General features: G+C 35.4%; 1 protein-coding gene across 1 annotated transcript; it reads left to right on the top strand.

Annotated features, from left to right (window-relative positions):
• Nucleotides 1–8660: 8660 nt before the first annotated feature.
• LOC101266462 (uncharacterized) lies at nucleotides 8661–20585 on the top strand. The gene is made up of 6 exons (XM_004248499.5): nucleotides 8661–9053; nucleotides 12525–12823; nucleotides 19204–19356; nucleotides 19481–19586; nucleotides 19666–19780; nucleotides 20224–20585. The coding sequence occupies exons 2-6, from the start codon at nucleotides 12526–12528 to the stop codon at nucleotides 20260–20262; spliced, it is 711 nt and encodes a 236-aa protein (XP_004248547.1). The 5' UTR covers nucleotides 8661–9053; nucleotide 12525; the 3' UTR covers nucleotides 20263–20585.
• The last annotated feature ends 3205 nt before the right edge of the window (nucleotides 20586–23790 follow it).

Genomic DNA, 23790 nt, shown 5'->3' with positions numbered 1-23790 from the left:
TGTGATACAACACCAATAAATAAGCAAAAAGCCTCCAAATCATTCTCAAACATCACACAAGGAAATACACGAATTTCATACGCTTAACAAGGGTTTAGAAATCCATTTGCCTCAAATAACCGATCAATCACACCGGGATTTGAGTCTTCCCTTTTTGTCGAGCTTCCAAACCAATGCAATTTAAGTACATATTCACAATAATGTTTCAAAACTAACAACATCCATATTACTATAAGTTTACCTAGGTCCAGAAGATCACCCAAATCTATAATCAAGTTCCTAAGTTTCAAGCTTAGGGTTATGTCCCAGTTCTTTTCCAATATTCATAATTTAAATGGTATTTATATGATACGATAGATCTAATATTTAATGATCTATCCGCGGAAAGAACACAACATTCAAACCCCAATACGCCACTGGATACTCATTCTAATTACTAATTTCCATCCACCTATGTACATAAATCATTACACATTAAAATATTCCTAAAAACTATTCACTATAATTTTTCCAGAACCCACGTTGACATTTACCAATTTCCAATGCTTTCATTTATGACAAATATTTTGTCCTTTCTCTTTTTCAATATAAGGATTACTTTTCAACACTCACTCTCAGAACAAATTCACACTCATTCATACATATTGCCATAAGCTTGCCCTTATTTTCACTGCTTTAAGTTCGCTATACAACTTTTAGGATCACGATAGGACTTTCTTAGTTTGTAACATAGGCTCAGGGTTAGGTAGGGTATATTTAGGTATACTTTAATGACTTGTTTCCCTCCTTGACATATCGGCTAAACATACCTCTTTTCAGCATTTTATTTCTCCCAATTTTTCATATTCTTTTACCTTGCTATTTTCCCTTCTTTCTTCATTTGTGTAAGTGACTCTCTTCTTTTCTTGCTTGTTTTTATTTATTTATTTATTTCACTTTTCTTTCAACTAATTCTTGAGTCACTTTACTTTTGTTCTTTCTCTCTCTTTGTTCTTTTAATTCCACTTTCCAGAGCATTCCTCATAATAGCCATTCTCAACTCATGGCTTTGCCATGAGTCAAAGTACACAATACCCAAAGTTGGGTCAGGGCCATAAAAAGGGTTGTTTACTGCATTAGTCACCCTCAACTTATGATTTTGGCATAAGTTGAGGTGCACATGTCCAAGGAGGGACCAGGACCAACACATTATTCTCAGAAAAGATCAGTTGGGCTGAAAAAGAAAGGTCTAGTTTAAGCTCAAATCATTTGGATCAAAGAAGGATTAATTTCATTTGGTTTTCTTTTATTTAGGCTAAAAATGGTCTATATTGAACAAGGGCCTATGATCCTTTCCTAATTGTCTATTACAGCTTACTTTTAGCAGGACTAACAAGGCAAGTTCTAGCTCAGTACAAATAGTGGACTAATCGAATCTTCCTCACACTCACTTGACATCTCATTACTCTACCAGATTATCAGACATCTAGTTCGAATTTTGGACTTAGGGTCATGCGGTGGTGTACCTCTATGCCATGCTTAGAGCCACACATTTATCAATTACTATGCCTAGTCATGCATCGTTTTCATTTTATCAGGATATCATTTTAGCCATCATGCTTCAGAATTAAAAAATGTACACAAGATATAGACATGCCGGTTCAACAAAAAAAATAATCAGTCTCTTGGGGAAAAAGAACACAGGCAAGAAAACTCCAAAAGAGCATAGTGAATTGGGCTACTCATACTTCACCCTAACACTCACTTTCCATTTACCCCACCCCCAACAAAAAGACATGCAGTTGTCCCTAATGCATAAAAAAAATTGAAATACAAGAGTGGTAGGTGAAGCAAACCTGGGGCGCAAAGCGCCAACGATCAGCAAGTTGGTGGTCCGGTTCCCCTGAACCCACTACCTCTGTAATCAAGTAAGGGCCAGTCAGTTTGGACTTGAGCTTGCCCGGAAGCAAACGCAACCTAGAACTGTCTAAAAGCACCAAATCCCCAACCATAAACTCTCATCTTTTACTTTTTAGTTCATTATCCTTCTCCATCTTTTCTTTGTGGGATATGGCAGATACCAATTGGAGCTCACCACTCTGCCTCATAAACCTACAAATGTTGAAGGTCGCTTCTTTCATTGTTCAACCGAAATTTCATCTGCCCCTTTTTCATATCAACTAAGGCTCTACCCTTAGCAAGGAATGGCCTCCCAAGAATAATAGGCACTTCAAAATCGACTTCACAATCAAGAATAACAAAATCTGTCGGAAATATGAACGACTCCACTTTTACTAGCACACCGTGGAGTATCCCTATAGACCTTTTCACTGTTCGATCAACCATCAGTAGCCGCATCGCAGTGGGCTTTGGGTCACCCAAACCCAACTTCTTGTAAATCGAGAGGGCATGAGATCCATGCTTTCCCCCAGATCACATAATGCTTTCGCAAAATGTAATGACCCGACTGTACAAGGAATAGTGAATGCACTCGGATCTTCTTTCTTTTGTACGAGAGATCTTGTAGCAATAGCACTATAATGCTGCTATCTATCATCTTCCTCGAAAGGACCGGTCTTTTCTTTGTAACCATATTTTTCATAAACTTGGCATAACCGGGCATTTGTTCTAGAGCTTCTACCAAAGGGACATTGATAGAAAGCTACTTCAGCATTGTTATAAAACGCCGATATTTAACATCCTCGGTCTTTTTCACTAATCTCTGAGGAAAGGGTGGTGGTATAGGCATGAGAATTACCTTTATAGGGACTTCTACATCTTTTCCAGTGCTATCTTCTGCTTCACCACTACCCTCTACCACCTTATTATTATCCTTTCTCACATTTTCCTTATTTGACGGCATAGGTGGGTCAATGGTTTGCTTACCACCTCGAGTAGTGATTGCCATATAATGTGCATCATTTTTTGATTTTTGGTCACTGTTGCTAAGAAGAGTGCCCGATTTCCGTGTGTTCACAGTCCCAGATAATTGGGCTATTTGCAACTCGATCTACTTAATCGATATTGCATGTGTATCGACTTTTTGCCCAATACCCGCTAATCACTCCTTAACTTTTTAATGTGCTTATCACTAGCATCGAACCTCCTCATCATTTTGTGCAACATATCCTCAACTCGTGCCATACTATATCCACCATCCTTAGGAGTAACATCACGATTTTGAGGAAGGACATAGGACCTATTCTTATCATTTCTGTTACCGTAGTTACCCCTGTTGAAGTTGTTGTCGCGGTTGTAGTTTCTATCTCGGACATAATGACCCTCACGGTTATAGTTACCATAGTTTCGACCTTGGTTCCCTTGACCTTGGCGCCAATTATCCTGATTTGAGCCTTGGATACTCGGTCGGAAACCCCCCCGTCTGCTCATTTACCGCATAGGAATCTTCCGCATAATAACATTCATCATTAGGTGGTGGTGGTTTAGACTAGTAGTTAACTGCATTTATCTTTTCTACCCCCCAGTGACATGTTTTAGTATCAACCCAAGCTCAGTTCTCAGTGAACCATATAGCAGCCTCTCCCGTCAGTGAGAAAGGAAACACTCTTAGCCCTATTACATCCAAGTTCAAGTCAGGCCTCCCTACACAACTTTTACACACTGCCCTAACCTTAGCTATATAGGCATGTGGATCCTCAGAAGGTAGCCTTGAAAACAAACCTCTGGCAGTGAACATTTGCATCAGGCTACTAGTTACCACAAAGGTGTGACCTTGTGGTAAAGGGGGCAAGACAAGTGGCACATCGAAGTCTGCTATATTATCATAGCCTCTGTAGTATTCTTGGGGCTGTAGAGCGGGATTTTGTCCCCTCTGTTGGTGTTCACCCGGAGCATCGGATAACAACTGACCATGAACATCAACCGGATCTGGGATGTTCTGGTTTGGATCATCATCATTAATTCCCAAGTTTCGATTCATGTTGCACAGCGTATGCTCTAATTCGTGATCATAGAGAAACAAGGGTTCTCTTCCTCTAAGTGTATTTGGCATACAATGAGGATGATTCTGCAAGAATCAAAAACAATAAAACAAGGTAAAATCAAGAAAATATTGACTAAACTATAATAATAAGTTTAAGTTAATCTAAAAGCTACTTTCCCTGGCAGCGGCGCCAAAATTTGATACGCTCAAACTTACTTCTCAAATAAGAAGTAAAGTGGTCGTGTCAAGTAAATAACCCAACTAATGAGGTTGGGATCGTTCCCACGAGGAAAATAGTTTAGACTTAACTTCAATATATTATTACTATTGTTCAGTCAATTATTTCCTTGGAAAGCAAAAATGATAAAAGGGAGGTTTTCTATTTCTAAATAGATGAAAATAACAAGCGAATTTAAAAGAGACAACTAACAGCTTCAAATGTTGGAGTTTAATCAATTAATAAAAGTAACTAGGGTTTACGTGTTCCCCACAGGTCCATAACTTGATAATTCTAACTATAACTATTTTTTTTCTAGTATCTTTGCATGCAAAGTGATAAGTTATGTATTTCTAAATTCTTGGTCCGGCATCTAGAAAATTTCACTCTGCACCTTGGTCCGGCTACGAGTGTTGCTAAACTAACCCTTACATTTACCTCATATTAAGCATCGTATTCGATATTTGACTAAGTTATTACCCCGTACCAATCAATACTAGCCTATTAGATAGTATACACTAAATCTATGTTGATAATTCTTTTCCTATTATCTACCTCCTTGGTCTGGCAAGTAGCATTAAGGCGAGTTCTAACGTTGGTCATCCGTTAAAAAGACTTCTAAGCGAAAGAATTATCAATACATGCAAGACACTATTCTAGAATTGTTATTTTAGTTAGGTTTTACCTCATTATTCACCTATGGTTCCCACAACCCTAGTTATGGAGTTTAGTTACCCATAGTCATAATCACAATATTCAAATATGTAATATAAGAATTCATGCACTTACTTCAATGAGAAAGAATAAAATCCAAAAGTTCACTTGATTAATCAGCAAAAGTCACCAACAATCAATTACAAAAGTCTAAAAATATTCAAGAGTCTCAAAATAATCAAGAAATCTCACAAAGAGTCTAAAAAATAATCAAGAGTCTCACAAAGAGTCTAAAAAATAATCAAGAGTCTAACCTCAAAAACGAGATTTTTTGAATTATTTATAAAAAATAAAAACCTAATTAAATAAGGACTCTATTTACTGGAAATCTGTCAAAACGCGGCTGGATCGACGGACCTAGCGATGGATCGTCGTGGTCATGACGGACCATCATGGACTTCGTCGTCCCATACTTGTGCAATTTCTTCTGCTGCTCTCTTCATTACCCTAGGTATGACGGATCGTTACAGGCACAACGGTCCGTCGAGGGTCTCCGTTCCAAAACACTTGAACTCTTGGAATTTGGGTACTCGGACTATTTCTCTGATTTTCATGACGAACCAGCAGGACGGACCGTCATGTCTACGATGGTCCGTCACTCACTCCGTAACCCCACACTTGGTCAGAATTCCCCATCTTCCTTCAGCAGCTGAACTACGATGCCACCTACGGACCGTCACGAGCACGACTAACCGCCACAAACTCCGTAGGTGGTACTTTTCTGTATTTCTTGCTCAAAAACCCCCCGCATTCATCTTTTAGATAGATTTCCTGCAAATAAAGAGAAACTTACATAAAAATTAGCACGAAAAGGCTTTTGGACACACTAAACTTAAGGAAAAAATATTAAAAATACCGTGAAACCATGGTATATCACAGTACCCATCAAATTATCTATGCTCAAATCAGCCAACCAATATATTAAAACTTTGATCAAACTTACCATAATAAAGAAAATAAACTAAAACTAAAATTACACGCATCAAACAACCTAATCCACTTATAGTGATATGATGTACACCCATTCTAAATTCTTAAATTGTAACTTCTAAAAAAAAGGAATCATTGGCCAATCACCACTTCACTCCCTTAATAGAAATCTAACATTGATAAAGAATTAAGGGTTGAAAAAACAAAAAGAAAAGGAATACATACTGATCCAGAAACATACGAAGCAAATCCTTCTCCTCCTACTTATTACAATATTATTTTCACACACATTCATATGCAGAAATTAACAAAAATACGTAGAGCGCTTGATGCAGTACTTGAAGCAGCTCGAAATTCGCAATGCCGAAACACTCTGCCTCTTTCTTTTTTTGATTCTTTTTCTTATTCAGTTATGACCCATTTAATTCACTTTAACCCATTGGCCAAGTCGTATAGAATATTATTAAGTGATCGCTTTAGTTTATGAATTATCGATTAATTAACTCGAGTTAAATAAATATTCAAAATTTCCAAAATTGACCTTTCATGTTATTACACTTTCCGTTTAAATATTGTCCTTTTCTAATTTGAACCTTATTTTTTATTGCCTTCTAGAAAGTTTTGTTTAATTTTTTTGCCCTTGTAACTCTGAATTCCTTTTGCTCTATCACAAACAATTATTTCTCCAATAATAATATTTAAAACTCACTCCCTTGAATTACCCTTGTCTACGAAATCATTTCAAACATTGGCATCAATAACAATCTCACTATTTCTTTTTATATTTTTTCTTCTTCTTTATTGTGTAATCAACGCATTAGTAAAAATAAAATTAAGAATTATGAAGGTTGAAAGTGGAAGTGGACACAAATACATATTAAGTTAAAAATAATTAAAAAAACACAAATTATAGTGAAAGATGAAAAATCTAATTGATTTTTTTAATAGAGAATATGAAAATAATCAATATAGTTGAGAACATGAATAGAATAAACAACTTAATTGGAGGAAAAAAATAATTTTGTACCGACTAACCAACAAATATATACATTATTTTGCTAAAATATTAAAACATTTCATTTGACATTTCTCTTAAATTTTTATATGAATATTTAAGATTTTTTTTTATATTAATATGAGAACACTACAAAAAAAATAGTAAATACCGTTCACAAATAAAAGTCGGTAATTTTCGACTTTCGAAGATTGGTATGGTTAAAAAGAATAAAAAATATTTTTTTTAGAAAATCAATCGCAAGGAGTCGGTTTTTATGAAAAAATCAAATAGCGATCTTTGAAGGTCGGATTTTTTCTCAAAAAATGAACTACAATAAAAATTGACCTCTTGATGTCGGTATTAAATAAATCAATATATAAACAATATTTTATTTTTTCTCTATTTAATGTAAAAACAAAATTGAGTAATATTTTAAATTAATTTTATTTAAATTGTCTTCCGAAGAAGATTTTGTGTAAAATAAAAAACAAAAAAATTATAATATTGACTTTCGAAAGTTGATAAAATTAAATAGTATGTAATTAAATTAATTTTTATTAAAATATTTATATGTGACTTTCAGAAAATTGATGAATTAATATTTTCAATTAACTTAAAATAAATCGTCCTCCGAATTACGATTTTATATAAGTTCAAAAATAAATTAATTTTAAATAATGACTTCCTTATGTTAGAATTATTAATTAGCATGACTATTTTTTTTTTTTTTATCTTACAATTTAATGTGACACCGACCTAATGAGATCGATATTTTTTTGCTTAATCTAATTACTTTTAATAAAAGTAACATCCGAAGGTCGTTTTTTTTTATTTGAAGACATTCAGAGGTCGACCTATTTAAAATATTCCTATTAATCATAATTTTGCTATTATGCATAATACTAAATTTATAATTTATGAAATAGACAATTGAACATCGTAAAGTACTATACAAAGCAAATTCTATCAAGATTTTTACGTTCGCTCTTGAATGAATATCAAGTGTAGTGATCATACCATAGACAATGACATGTAAAGGACAATTCATCGAAGAATGAAATATGTGAATTATATACTCGTCGAGTAGTTTAACAAATCAAGTCTTATATAATGTTTCAGATATGAAATATATTATCAATCAAAGAAATACTGATGATCAATTTAAGGATATTTATGTATTAAGTTTGATATGGATAAACTTCTGTTGATAAATAAAATTAATTTTTTTTAATATATATTGTTGACAATCAATTTTGACCGACTTATTCGATTAAATACATATTTTTAAAATATATTACGAGTTTAAAATCTTAATTGATTTAGTCTAAAATTATATATTATAGTATCACTAATTTATAAAAATTATCAATTATTATTATTAAATTATTATATATATGATCCACAGTTAAATTCGAAATAATTATTTTATTTAATTCTTCCTTAAAATTTAGGTGTATTTAATTTATATAAAAATATTTTAATTTATATAGTATTTTATTAATTGAATAGCATTTTCTTAATCTCTCCTTAAATCATTTAAATCATAACCTCTGTTGTTCAATTTGTTTAATTCATAGCCCTTTCCAATCCTATTTCATTTTCAATTTTATGTCAATTATGGCATCTGTTTATAATGTTGTTCAATTTGTTTAATTCATAGCCCTTTCCAATCCTATTTCATTTTCAATTTTATGTCAATTATGGCATCTGTTTATTTCAATTATAACCTTTCATCACTTTTTAATTATAAACTATCTGATTCAATTCAAATTCTCAGCAGCTTTCTTTTAATCTCAACCATTCGTTCAGCCAAGTCAACTACAAAATCACATCTTGATCGTCCATATCATTTAAATGAACCAACAAAATTACCAAAACCCGAAGCCATTCATTCATCTTCGTCACCTCTAGTCTCTATTCTCCTAGCAGCTCAGCCGAAGCAGCGAACGCCGCCGGCCAGCGAGCAGCCGCGAAAACCAGCCGGCAACCGAGCGCCGCCTCTTTTACGTTCTTCACGCCAGAAAGTGCAGGCCGCTCCGGCCAGAGGCAGCGCGAGGACCAGCTCCGACTGGCGAACCTCTTTATCTCTTCTCCTCCGCTCCAGTGACGACGACAACAACAAACAGCGGGGCCAGCTGCTGTGACCAGCGAGCGTCGAGCAGCCAACTCCGGCGAAGGTAAGGACCGGCGAACCCTATCGAAGACGACAACAACAACATCGAGACCCTCACATCTCCATTCCTCTCCTCTTTGGCGAAGTTCTAGTAATCCAGGTATTTTATTATTGATCACATATGCATAACAGTACTTATAATAAAGCTAAATTGAAGTTTAGTCGGACTTTTACATGGTCCAACAATTTCTGTAAATAACTCTAATATTAGAGCTGTAAAACTATTCAAATTTATTTAAGCTCTAGTTATATGAGACTAGCAAATCTAGATAATCGAACTTGGGATAGAAGGACAAACAATGTTTGTGAATGTAGATTTATTAGGAGTCTAGACTCTCTAGAGAAAAATTAACTCTTGACTCACTTCAGCCTTTTTCTCAATATGAAACTGACACTTTGAAACAATAGAGTTCATTCCAACAATCTTTGTATGGAAACAAGAAGACATACTGATTCCCAAGTAATTCATGACATTCCTCAGTCATCTTATCCAAGAGTCAGTTGTATGGAAGTTAGTGAGCGCTCTTCTGCATTTATTTGACCTAAAGTCCGTCTTTGTTTGAAACATATACAAACACACCACTGGATAAAACAAACAAGAAACCTCAGAATTAACTAGTGGAGCTTAGGTATAAATAGCCATGTCCTATTGGAGAGCCATTCAAGTCAACCAGGCAGAAGCAAGAACATTCAGTCACTCCTGCTAATGTTATGTATGCACATATGAAAATTGAAAGGCTGCATGAAGTAGAAGAATCAAGTCAAACCATTTTAGCTTTGAAGTATGGAACCCACTAACATGCGCACATTGATAAGGACTCAACTTCTGAACTCCTCGAGCGCACAACATTTCAAAAACTAATTTCAGCATATCTGTGTTTAAATTTCTAAAGTTCAAGTACAATTGTTTCATATAATGTGTTTGTGTCCATCTAGTATTAATGCTTAACTTTAATTTTGTGATAATTTGTTCCTGTCCATCGAGTGTTTGCTTAGATTTAGATTAGGTGATAATGTATTTGCTTAGCATAAGTACCAACACTAGATAAAATTGATTTTTCTTGCAAGATCAAATTGTGTCCATCTAGTGCTGATACTAAGCTTTAATATGTGTTTGCATACATTAGTAACAACACTAGCTTCCAAGATCAATTTGTGTCCATCTAATGTTGATATTAAGCTTTAATTTCGGAATCAGTGTTGTGAAAGGCTATCGCCTATCGACAATGGCGAGAGTCGAAGCAGGGCGACCCTTCATCGCCTTTGAGCTTTGTGGCGAGGTGATTTCCAAAAGGCGACACCATAGTGACAAAAGATGAGAGACCTGAGGCAATAAAGTCGGGAACACCTTTTGTATTATCTTAAAAAAATGCGACCAATCTAGGGCTTTAAAAGTAAAAGGGTAATTTTAGGGTTTTCGACTAGACTCCTTCGACGACCAACCAGACTTTTCCGGCTACTCCAAAGTCCAACCAATACATATTTCTTTAGATATCTTCTTTCTTCCTTAATTTTGTTTCCTCTACTTCAGACTTCAGAGTCACTTCACTTCTGTTTGACTTTTTTTTCGGTTTTTTCTCATCCAAATTCAATATTTGCTAATGTGTTATTGCTATTGAGAATTTGATTATTTACATATGCAATTAAATATTTGAACTTTTTGTATAAATTGGTATCACATTTCAAGAAGACGAACGCGTCACCGCTTGCCTTGCCTTGTGGCGTGGCAGACCCTTTGCCTTTTATCGCCTTTCGCCGTTCAGAACACTGTTCAGAATAATGTGTTTGTTAAACATAAGTACTCAACACTAGGTGATCCTTTGATGACAAAATTGATTTTCTTACAAGATCAATTTGTGTCCATCCACTGTTCACACCTAGCTTTAATTCAAAAATAATATATTTGTTAAGCATAAGTACCAACACTAGTTGATCCTATTGATGACAAAATTGATTTTCTTGCAAGATCGATTTGTGTCCATCTAGTGTTTATTCTAAGGTTTAATTTAGGAATACTGTGTTTGATAAGCATAAACATCAACACTTCTTGATCCTATTAGTTGGTGGATTTAGTCGTTGCAATTAATTCAAAAGTAGTTATAGATAATGTTGTTTAGTTGTTGAAATAAGTTCAAATAAAGTTTGGTCAACCCCTAGCCAGTTTGACTCATTATTTAAAATAATTTGGTTTAGTTGGTGTATTTAAGTCAAAACTAGGTAGAGTTAACTAATTGTTTCGTTGTTGCGATAAATTCAAATAGATAATGTGGTTTTGTTGGTGAATTTAGTTGTTAGTTGTTTTAATAAGTTTATATAAACAATATGGTTTAGTTGGTGAATTAGTTCAAAACTAGTAAGAATTAAAAAGTTGTTTAAATAAGTTCAAATAAATTATAATGTTGTTTAGTTGGTGGATTTAGTTGTTGGAATTAACTCAAAACTATTTAGAGTTACAGTTGTTTAGTTGTTGAAATAAGTTCAAATAAATAATATGGTTTAGTTGGTGAGATTAATTCAAACTAGTTAGAGTTAAAGTTATTTGGTTGTTTAAGTAAGTTCAAATAAATAATGTGGTTTGATTGGTAGATCTAATTGTTAGAATTAAGTCAAAACTAGTTAGAATTAAAGTTGTTTAAATAAGTTCAAATAAATAATTTGGTTTAGTTGGTGGAATTAATTCAAAACTAGTTAGAGTTAATATTATTTAGTTGTTTAAATAAGTTCAAGTAAACAATGTGGTTTAGTTGGTGGATTTAAGTGAAAACTAGTTAGAATTAAAAGTTGTTAAGTTGTTTAAATAAGTTCAAATAAATAATGTGGTATCAGTTTCCAAAAAATAAGTTGAAATAAATAATGTGATTTAGTTGGTGAAATTTAGTGAAAGCTAGTTAAAATGATGTTTGGTTGTTTAAATAAGTTAAAATAAATAATGTGACTTAGTTGGTAGATTTATTTGTTGGAATTAAGTCAAAATAATTAGTTTTGAAGTTGTTTGATCGTATTTTAGTTTATTTTGAAGTTGGATGCAGTTTATCTTGAAGAAGATCAATGTATGTTTTTAAAAATGGTGTTAGCAACTCTTTGGGCTGTTTTGGTAGAAATATGCAGGTGGATAACTGAAATTGCTGTTTGTAGCAGAAAACCGGCCTCTGGAGGTCAGCATCTCAAAAATAAATAAACAAAAAATAAAAGATACCGACCTCTTGAGGTTGGAATATATAAATAAATCAAATAAAAATAAACAATATCGACCTCAAGATGTTGGAATATTGGAGGTAAAAAAATACAAAATATAAAATACCGGCCTCCAATGGTCGAAATTTAAGAATTAAGAAAAATAAAAATAAAAATATACTGCTTTCCAGAGGTTGGAAATATTATTAATTTTTCAAAGATTAAAAATTAATTAATACTGAGTTTTCAAGGGTCACACCAGGTTTGCGTAGTGCGGGGCAGATTTTTATCCTATGCATGGCTTTCTCTCGTCACAAAAAAAGGAATTTTGTATTTCCCCCAAACCCAGTTTCAGAAACTCAAATTTACTCAAGTTATTGCCAATTTTTTATTGCAGTATGTCTAGTTCTGGGGAAGATTTTTCTCAATTTGGTATTTCTGTTGAGGAGAAAGACAAGCTTGTAGCAGAGGTGATTCGGTATGTATTATTCAAGAGTGAACAGAGTTCAAGTTGCCCTGTAAAGAGGGAGGAGCTAACCCAATTGATCACCGGCAAAAATTATCGTCAAAGAAATCTCCCTGCTTTTGTCATAAATGAGGCAAAATCCAAACTTTCCTCTATTTTTGGCTTTGAAATGAGGGAACTTCAACGCTCTCGCTCTTCCGCTCCTCAAAACCCTCGTTCATCTCAGCAAGGTTTTCTTTAAACTATCTTCTTATTTTATTGAATGTTCTTTTATTTCAAAAGTTTAGTTGGATTAGAACTCCCAATAATGTGTACTGTATGTAGCATTGGCCAATTCGTGTTATCTTTTTTGGCAGTTTATGAAGAGCTTGCTGTTTATTCACCTCATCAGTATTTAGAGAAAAGGCCTTCCTCAAGTATAGACCGCAGTAGCAACCAAAGTTGTGGCCTAGTGTTTTATGAAGTGATTGAGAGGCCTGAGGTCTTAGGTTCAAATCCTAAAAAAAAACAAAAAAACATTAGATGATTCTTTTTTTATGTCCTAGCCTTGATGAATAGAGTTATCTGGTACCACTGTTGCTATTGGGGTATCCCGTGGAATAAGTCGCTGGCCCCGACACAAGAGTCTTAAAAAAATGGATACAACCAATTTTGCTCCCAATGTTTCTTTCTATTTTTAGTTTGGAGTAGATAGAGAAGATTTGATGCATTCCTGAGCATCTATTGGATGTTATAGGAGGGAAATTCAAGAAGAAAAAAGTAGAGCCTCTTCTTGACTTGCAAAACATTAGCCAGGTAAAGGAGGATGGGTTGCACTAGGTTAATGGACAATGTAAAAATAGAAACTACTATTGGGTTACTCAAAATGCACCCATCTAGGAAGGGAATACATTGCATCCATGGGTGGTGTGAAATGAGGGTTCTAAAATATCAGAACAGATCCCGTGAATTCATATAGCTAACTTAAACTAGTTTAGCATTCTGGTTTAGTTGATTGTTGATTGTACTGAGTAACTAAAATCTTGCGTGTTGAATATTTCTTTAGGTAGTTGATTTATTTATCCAACAAAGAAAAAGAAATCTGCAGGCATACCATTCAAAACTCCTCTTGCGTTCCATTTGAATATCTTTTTGAGTAATTTTAGTTTTCATACAAATTTTCAAAGAACTCAAGACATACCAATCATCAAAAATTTAGACATGTTTCGTAGAAGTAGCAAACCTAGGTCTGCAAGGCTGATCTTGAGCTTCCTGCCTTGATTTTAGCAACACCGTTTCCGCTAAGATCTTTTGTTATCTGTAGCTCTTTAAACATTTTTATAAGCTTCCTCAAGCTTTAATCTTTCAAAGATTGTTTATTGCCATTGCCAGCGGTGCATATACTCCACGATGAGAATACTTCAAACTGACTCAACTTTTTGGTTGGATACTGGGAATCTAAGGCAGCATGAAATATCCAGCAACACATTCTTTAGGAGACAGATTATAGGATACTGATGTAAGAGTTTGATCTGTGAAGTCACTTCAGCTTCTAGTGCTCTTTCCTCTTCTTCTCTTTTCTTATATATGGTTGAGCCTGCTTGTTAAACCCCACTTGGATAACTAGCGTCTTTTCTAACTCCCCCCTTGATGAGGCCCTTGTCATGGTTGGAGAGAGTCCTTTTCACTAGACTATCCTCTTTTGTCAGCTTCTAGTGCTTAGTTATGGAAATCTATGTGAGATTGTTTGCTAATGGGCATATCAGCATTCCTTTGCATAAAACGGAATTAGAAATTTCCTCTCTGTTTAGGTATTCATGTTTTATATTGTCTGAAGCTTACGATCTGAATTTTGTCATGGCTACCCATAGGATTGAGTTAAAAATTTATTTTGATGTCACAAATAGTCTATAACATCAAAAAGTTCTTCTGCCTGTACTTAAACTTTCTGTTTACACCAAAAATACTAAATTATACAATTCATCTTGAATTCTGCAAATTGTTCTTCTTGCCCTCAAAACATCTTTGATTCCTTTCTTTCCACACTGTCCACCATATACAAGCTGGGACAATCCTCCATCTCTCCTCCTTAATTGTAGTATTGCCTATATTGGTCCAACAATTTAGGAGTTGTGCTATGCTTCTTGGTTTCACCCATCCTAAGGCTGCCGAATATTCTCCATAATTGATCTGTCCATTTGCGATGCAAAAAGAGATGGTTGACTGACTCTGCCTGTTCCCCAAACAAATAACATCTTGAGCATAGGTGGAACTTCCTCTTCTTTATATTTTCTTGTGAGAGCACTTCTTTGCTAGTAACCATGTGAAACAGTTTACCTTGTATGGGATTTTGGGTTTCCAATCATCTGCCATGGTCAGAGCTGCATCCTGTCATTTAATTTGAATGATTGAGATCTTTATAAGCTGATTTGACACTGAAAACCCCTTTGCTGCCGATCTTCCACACAACCTTGTCTTCTTCCCTAGTCAGATTGCTGAATTGTGCCATTATATCCTGGAAGGCCACTATGTTCCCATCTCCAAATCATTTAGATTCCTCCTAAGATGTAAGTTTCACCCCTGTCCTGTCCACATTTCAGCCACAGTTGCGTTTTGTTGAGAGCTTAGTGTATACAAGTCTGGCAATAATTGTTTCAGGGTTCTTAGGGCTATCCATCTATCCTCCCAAAATGACACCTTCATTCCATTACCCACCTGGAATCTTATTCTAGAACGAAACAGAGGCCAAAGATTTCTTACTGCCCACCAGATACCACATCCATATGGTGTAGTTACCTATTCCCCATTTCATATATTTCCCTGATCACCTCTCTCCATAGCATATTCTCTCTTGTCATAAACTTCCAAAGCCATTTCAACATTAGGCTTTTGTTTTGTTTCTTCATGTACCTAATCCCCAGCTTCCCCTCTTTCTTGTTTCTTCTGACCTCTTCCCACTTGACTAGATGAAACTTCTTTTTATCTTCATTTCCCTGCAAAAAAGGTCCAGTTAAGTTTACAGAAAACAACAATCACAGGGCAGCTGGCTTACCAGGTCCTCCAAATAATGTCCTGAGACAGCCTTTTTAAAACGAGTTATCCACTTCCCACCATGGCAATAAGAAGCATCCTTCACAGACAAATATAAATATAATCATGAAATTAAGTGCCCGTTTGATTGGCTTATTTTAGGTGCTTTTAAGCCAAAATAGCTTTTAAGCAGTTTTGAAGTGTTTGGGTAAAGTTAAAAAGTGCTTATAAGCACTTAATTTTAAGCCAAAATAACAAAAATAAGCCAAAAGCCACAAGTTAGAAATCCTAACTTATGGCTTATAAGTTGTAAGCCAAAAGCCAATCCAAACAGGCCCTAACTCAGGTAAGAGATATACATAGTTAAGGACTTAAACAAAATTGAAGACACAGAAATGCAATAGTTAGCATGAGCACCAAAACTATAACCTCCCATAAAGGAAGAATACCCTCCTTGAAAAGATGCAAATAAGTTGGGCTGGGCAATGCTGATGGACGAGCCAAGTGGCAGTAGCAAAACCAAAAACCTTCAACTCTGGATGATGAACACAAAATAGATCGAAAAGGCAGTCAAATTCACGTAAAGCCAAAGACCAGAAGTAAGTTGACTTACAGTACTAAAATCAACAATTTTCTTTATAGTGTCCTCGTACGATGTTTGTGTGCGAACCCCAAATTGAGTATACCAGAAAACAAACTTGTTCTGATCATGACGATGAAGCTAAGTGAGTACCAGAAGCACAATTCATAAAAGATAAAAAGTAAACATGGCTAGAAAATAATACTGTGCTTATGGAACTACAAAGTCGTGTCCCTAGCATATATTTTTTTTATATAGTGGGAAAACAGAGCATGATAATAAGCTGCAAGCATATCCTGTCATCATATGCGCATGCTCCTAGACATATCTGCAATTCTAAAACCCTCCTGGCGTGACTGGCACAAGTGAACATGCTTGTTTTGGCCTTCTCCAAAGAAGAAATGCAGAAATTGCATGCGCATCACAAATGTGACCACCGATGTGGGTGTTGATTGTTTTAAATAGTAGCCTTCGCTTTCATTCGTATGAACCAAGTTTTCCTTTTAATCCGTAACAAGTATCTGCCTTATGTTTGTCACTGCTGATGGATTTTTAAGTGGTGTCTTGCTTGAAGACTTCTTCACTAGTGTCAGGCAGCTTGTCTGAGTGATACATTCTGGCGTCTTCTTGCCAAGGCTGCAGGATTTTGCATAGTATTCAGTTCGGCAGTGAAGAATGTGTGGGGCAGCATTAGATATGAGATACACCAAGGGACAAAGAACATGAACAACACCATCCACATTACCCTCATCATGATCAATTCCTGATTGTTCTCTCCAACAACTTCTATAGTAGTGACTAGTGTCTGAAACATGAAAACACTGGTGACTTCCACCCACCTTAATCTCACACTCACTATCCTGGGATGCATCAGGTCTGAGAGAAACAAGGGCTGGAGACTATGAGCTTCACTCTCCATAGTGGCCTCAGCATAATCAACTTCAGATTCTTCAATGGGTTCTTCTTGTCCAACAACTTCTACAGTATTGACTAGTGTCTGAAACATGAAAATACTGTGACTTCCACCCACCTTAATCTCACACTCACTATCCTGGGATGCATCAGGTATGAGAGAAACAAGGGCTGGAGACTATGAGCTTCACTCTCCATAGAGGCCTCAGCATAATCAACTTCAGATTCTTCAATAAGTTCTTCTTGTCCAATGACTTCCATAGCAGCAGCTGGTGCATCCACATTAGCCTCAGTATGATCAACATCATATTCTTCCATGGGATTTTCTCAGCAACTTCCTGACCATGAGCTGCACTGTTGACACAATGCAGAATGATAAAACTGCACTGTTGACACAATGCAGAATGATAAACTTCATATTCTTCCATGGGCTCTTCTTCTCTAGTATCTTCCATGTTAGTTTTTGCAGTATCTTTCAGGCAATGCGCCTCTTCATGGAAATCTATGTTTGTTCTGGATTGTCACTCACAAGTTCTTCCATCAACTCTTGTTTTCCTGCAACGTCAGATTTACATTCTGCAGCCTCATCCACTAGACATTCAAATATCTGATTAAAATTATCTTCTTCGTCTCCATTTTCTGCCTCAAATAAGATGTATCACCACGATGGGGCTCATCCTGTTCATGCGGCTGTTTGGTCAGAACCACATTGCCATCTTAATTACTATTCATATCATCACCCAAGTTCTGGTTTTTGTTCTGAAAATCTTTTTCCTTTTTAGCCTCAGCATGATCAATTTCAGATTCTTCCATCGGTTCTTCTCTTCAGATCTGTTGTTATTGTGACCAAGTGTGGCTTCCTTTGAGCCCTCTTATGCTTTTGTATATAAAGCAACAAATACCAGGGCACTGCCAGTGTCTTGTTGAAAACCATCTTCCATGTCTACTTCATGTTGTACCAAGGTATTTGAATCTTGACCTGATACAGTATCTGATTTATTCTTCATGTTCAAACTCTCAAATGATTTCAAATCAAAACCATTTTGTCTAATTCTTCAGTCTATTGAACAGAATTCTGCTCAGAGTCCACCTCCAAACTTTCATAAGTTTCTTCAAAAAATGCATCAAACGTGATGGTTCCTGACTCTTCATTTTCTTGTGTGCTTGATTCCTGCATAGGTTTCCAGCTAACTTCGCTGATTGATGAGTGCTATAGACTTTCCTAACTGAACTTTTTGCCTTCTCTTCCTTTCTCTAGCTAGTGAGAACCGCTGCTCGTGTCTTTGGAACGTCTTTCTTTTCTTCTTCAATTTACCCCGGTCTTCTCTTTTGGTTCACACTCCTTCATTTCTGTTTCCAGCTTAGTGCAAAGTGAAGTTGTTACTTACACCCATCTTCTGGTAGTTGGTAATGCAGGTGTCTCATGCATATCATTTTGGGCTTCATCGAAGTCTCTTACCAATGATCCTCTTTGTCAAGGTCTCCAAAGTTTCCAAGTCATGTTATGTTTTATAGTTTGGGAACCAGTTCGTGGTACACTTGTTACTGCTTCTGACTTCCAGGATACTCCATGGATGGGTTTGCAATATCAGATTCACTTGTTTTCAAGGCTTCTTCAATCCCATCACCAAACTCAATAGATTGAAGACAATTGGCCATGGTGACATTGTGATGCTAGCTCTGATTTTGTTCTTTCACTTCTTGCAGAGAGCTTGCAATTCTCTCCTTATGAGGCTGTGGATATCATCTGTGTTTGAATGAAACAGGGAAATCAATCTGCGATTGTTGGGTGTGGGTGGGTGAGGGATGAGGTTTTTGTGAGCGATACTTGGATTTTCCATCTGATTATCCCTAGATACATGGTACAAAGTGTGGATATTTGCTACTTGTAATAAGTAATCTTCAAAAACAAACTAAAGTTGGAACTGTGATGTATTTGTATAAGATTAGTGTGTGTTAGTCGTATTCATAATTGAGGCTTGCAAAAATGGAATTCTTCATTCTAAGCTGCAAAGTGTTTTAGTGTTGTTAATCTATTCGGAATCATAGGCTGGTGTATTTCGTGGTTGAATTGTGTATTTTCAACATGGACTTTTTCATGATGGACAGTGGCAGCTGATGCAAAGTCATATATTCTCAGAAGTCAGCTACCTGCAGATGTATACAAGGCATTTGTGGAAGATGAAAATAGATCACACGTCAACGCTCTTACTTTTGTCGTTACTAGCATTGTTCGTCTTGCTGGAGGCAAAATTAATGAAGGTATATTTGCAATTTCATTTTTGCTTGAACATATTTTTCAATTCCTAGTTATTCCATGTCTTTTACTTCCTAATATCTAATGAGAGGAATGAAGCTTACATTTGCTGCTATCATTGTGTTGAAGAAAATCTTTGGCATCATTTGAGACGACTGGGATTGTCTGAAACTGATGAAAGTCATCCTGTTTATGGAAATCTCAAACTAGCATTGGAAGCAATTGTTCAACAAAGGTTAGAATTGTCAAACCAGAGGATTTCATGTCCATGTCATACAGTTCTTCGTTATGTTCTGATTTTTTCACATCCACAGATACTTGCACAAAGAGAGAGTTAATGGTCCAGAAGGTAATGCAACGTTTTATGAACTTGCTGAGAGGTCACTAGATGGGCCAATTAATGATGGAATGAAAGAGCATATAGCAAAGGTATTATTCAGACTTTTGTTGCATCTTATGGTTTTAGTATGCCATTATCTCCTATTTTAGTCTGCTGCAAGGATACTGCTTGTTGTATCGAGTTGCATTCACCTGGATTATGAACTGAACTGTCAATCTGAATCATTGTGTCAATAAGCTTTTGCTGCGTCCCTATGGTTCCCAGAGTAGGTTTGTATGGATATCATTATTTGTTGCAAGAAATGTATCCGCTAGATTCCCAATGTACCACAGTCCGTGCATCAATAAAATATATGCTTTTTTTCTTCCTATTTGGGAAACTGTGTGATAACTCTAGCAACCAATCCCACAAATAGAAACTGTCTAATTTACATTAATACATGATGCTTGTTGCAATTTGACAAATTTGCCATTTGGTCAACTCCGAAATTCCAAATGGCCTTTGCTAATTAACCTTGAACTATCCTTTGCAGATTGTGAATAAAGATATCACCTCGGTGGATGCTGACTAGTTTCTTTACTGCTGTCTGGGATTCGTCACAAGTGTTTTTGGCCATAGTTCCTCCTAACTGTATGATATTGGTTTTTGAAGCTGTTAAATTGGTATGATGTTTTAGATTTTCGTTCTGTCTATTTTTGTGAAATACAGCCGTTCATGTATTTACGCAGCTGAATTGATGTTATTCAATGATCGTCTTTTTTGTCTGGCATACTAATCAATATATATGTTTATAGAAGCATTGATATAGCCCCTTGTATAACCAAAATCTTTGGTTAATCGTGCGTGAACAAATAATATTTGACAATGTATCATCCACTTTCTTTATTTGGTTAATCGTGCGTGAACAAATAACTAGCAATCCAGATTTAATTAAGTTGTTTATTTTGGAGATGTGCTTCAAAATTCTAATACAACACAGGGAAACTGTTTTTGAAGTTTGCCCTGTTGTCAGCCAAGAATAAAAGAGTGCTGTCTTTTCCAAAGGCAGCGAAAATGGTTCCTTTTTGCTGTATTGGTAGCTTGAAATCAGTTTCAAATGCTGTTAGAGGAGAAATATATTCATTTACCATGTTGCTTGTTACATGTCCCAAGTTGGGAGGATTCTACTGTGTAATAGAAACTCTGTTTCAACGATGGCATGCGAGCTCTCTTGCTCATGCCTGTCGTAAGTTATGTTAACATGCACCGAGAGAGCATGTGAAATGGGAAATGTCTTGAAAGGGATTTGAAGGGTAGTTATGTCATTGATCAATTCTGATGCTTGGTATTAGTAATAAACGAGTGTTTGTCATACATGGTTAAAAAAGTGTACCAAACAAGTATTACTATACATGGCTAAAAAAGTGTACCAAACAAGTACTAATAATACACAAAGCTAATCCAAGATTAAAGATGCACATGGAGAGTTGAAAACTAAGATTAAAGATGCACATGGAGAGTTTAAAACTAAGATTAAAGATGCACATGGAGAGTTGAAAACTAATTCTGAAAGCATTACTAAAGTGTTTGTAGACTACTATAAAGACATCTTAGGTGACACAACTTCAAGTAGAGTCAAAGCTAATACTCTTACTAATGAGCACCAATGAAAGAGTTCACACATACAAGGATGTGAAGATTGCATGTTTGGGACTGGGAAGAATGAAAAAGTTGTTGATTTTTTTACAGGAATGGCGAACAACTTTATTAATCACTTTTACTAATATTGCCTTCATTCCAGAAGTTCATTGTCCAAGAAAATGCTAGTCAATACAGACAAATATCATGTTGCGGTGTAGTTGTCGTTAGGTAGTGTGTAGTAGAATAATGCTCAAGTAGACGCAAGGAAGATGATGCTCATATAGTAGCAGATAACCATGCAGACTTTATTCTAGGAAGATCTATGATTCATAATGTGCTTATATGCCATTATTTGTTCAACCATTAGAAAGACAACTCATAGATGCCTCGTGAAAGTTGATGTCAAAAAGGCCTATGATATGTTAAGTTGGAAATTTCTTGAAGAATCAGCTGATGAGGAACATTTAGTCCTGTTGTTTTTAATATCTTGTGTGAACCTCTTTGTACTAGCAATGACCTAGTTTTTAACAAACTGCTATATGGAGCAATGCAACATCTGAATCATGTAATGGAACTCGAAATCAAACTTCGAGTGATATATACTTGAAAATATGTAACGGAATATTTGATTTATACAATTAAGTCCTCATATAATATGCTTAGGTCCAGCTTTTGAAATGCATCCATTTGGCCATGGCTGCAAATATGGACAATTGAAGACGGTATGAAGTTTAGATGGTTTTGTTGGATTTCGACCCATGGTGCTTGTCTAGATCAAAATAATGATTTTTCTTGATTAAAAAAGGGGGACACTGCACCCAATCATATCAAAAAGATAAGGAGAACTATCCATGCTTGTGTTGTTTAGATAATCTAGAATGAGAAAAATAGAATAAAGACAAGGTCGCAACAATGCATACTAGGTATAGATCCTTAAGACTTTTGGCCCTTTGCTACCCTGATATTTATAGGTCTCTTTCTCTTTCGCTATTGTACATGGTCCATTACTAGCTTAGTACTTGGTTTACTAAGTGAAGAATATGCACTTGGCTTGCTAAAAAACCAACTAGTGTGGGTTGAGCTAAATTAAGCATTATGCATTTACTTCATCACGCCATTTTCGACACTAGGGAGAAACAAAATGGTAATAATGTGCAACTGCATATTCAGCCAAATAGTTAACCAGTGCAATTGATGAGACATAAAACACCTTATTACCGGATTTGGCAACCTTGAAAGGACTAGCCATATTTAGCTCAAAAAAGCTAAAACAATTAAATCAATTAGATAGTAACATCACAGTAACTACAAGAAGATAAAGTGACAATCAACTAATAGTCATAAATATAAGAAACCACAACAATTAAACTGAAAATACATAAAAAAGAAATAGGAATACAATAACAACTAATGTAGTGCAAGTAAATGGAAAACAAAACTTCAACATTTAGAACATTATAATTATCAAATACCAATTTTGATAAAACTATCTTTCACTTCTGCTACCTTGAAACAACCATGAACTTTGCTGAAATACCCTATCGTTTGATTTTATTCTTCATTATGTATCGATAAGTTTTGTAGTCCAGCTATTAATTAAGTCCATAAGCCTCCATTCCTCCCCATAACCCATCCGCGTAGACATTGTTCCCTTTGAACAAAATAAGTGATTCCCTGTAATTCTAAACATAACAAGTGAGACATCCCTCGAATACCAAGATCTCCATTATTTGGATCATAAGAAACCATATCAGTTCTCCTAGTTGAATACAAAATGTCACCGTTGTTCCTAAATCGAACAACTTCCTCCATAGTTACAACCAAATATATACAGTACAATCTACTCTAAGATTCTAAAAACTCCATACTGTTTCATCACCCATAATTCACACAAGCGCCATCTATCTTCCTCCTATAATTAACAAAAACAAGTGATTCCTCAAATAACATAATCGGTAAATTTGTTGGAGTTACACTAACTAAAGCATTCGGTAACATAATAACCCCAAACACCTCATCCACTATACTAAAAGACATAACTAAACTCAGAATTCCACAACCATTCGAAACCACATCATACACAATCTAATGTACAACTCCATTAACAAAAGCCCGAGACCACATAACCTCCATCATGCAATATTTAATCTGAACTCCTCCCACTCTCCTCCAAACTCACTATTAATTGAATAAATTGCAATATCAAGAGAATCATTATACCTGAACATAATATTCATATGATACACAAGTCTAACCAACTTATAGTCATAAATCTCAGGCAAATCAGAACCAAATCCAAGAACAAACACATGAGGTGACTTAAGTCTTAATTGAAGGAATATGTATACTTATAAACTTATGAATAAAAGGGTTCCACAAAACAAGACTCCGCAACTCACCATGCAACTCATCATACAAACACACAATTGGTGAGGTGAGCAGAGATGAAAGGAAAATTGGTGACGAGTGAATGGTACGA

The sequence above is a fragment of the Solanum lycopersicum genome, chromosome 10, assembly GCF_036512215.1.
Source record: "Solanum lycopersicum chromosome 10, SLM_r2.1".
Taxonomy (NCBI): domain Eukaryota; kingdom Viridiplantae; phylum Streptophyta; class Magnoliopsida; order Solanales; family Solanaceae; genus Solanum; species Solanum lycopersicum.
Note: the sequence above shows the minus strand (reverse complement) of the source record. Positions and strands in the feature narration are given on the sequence as shown.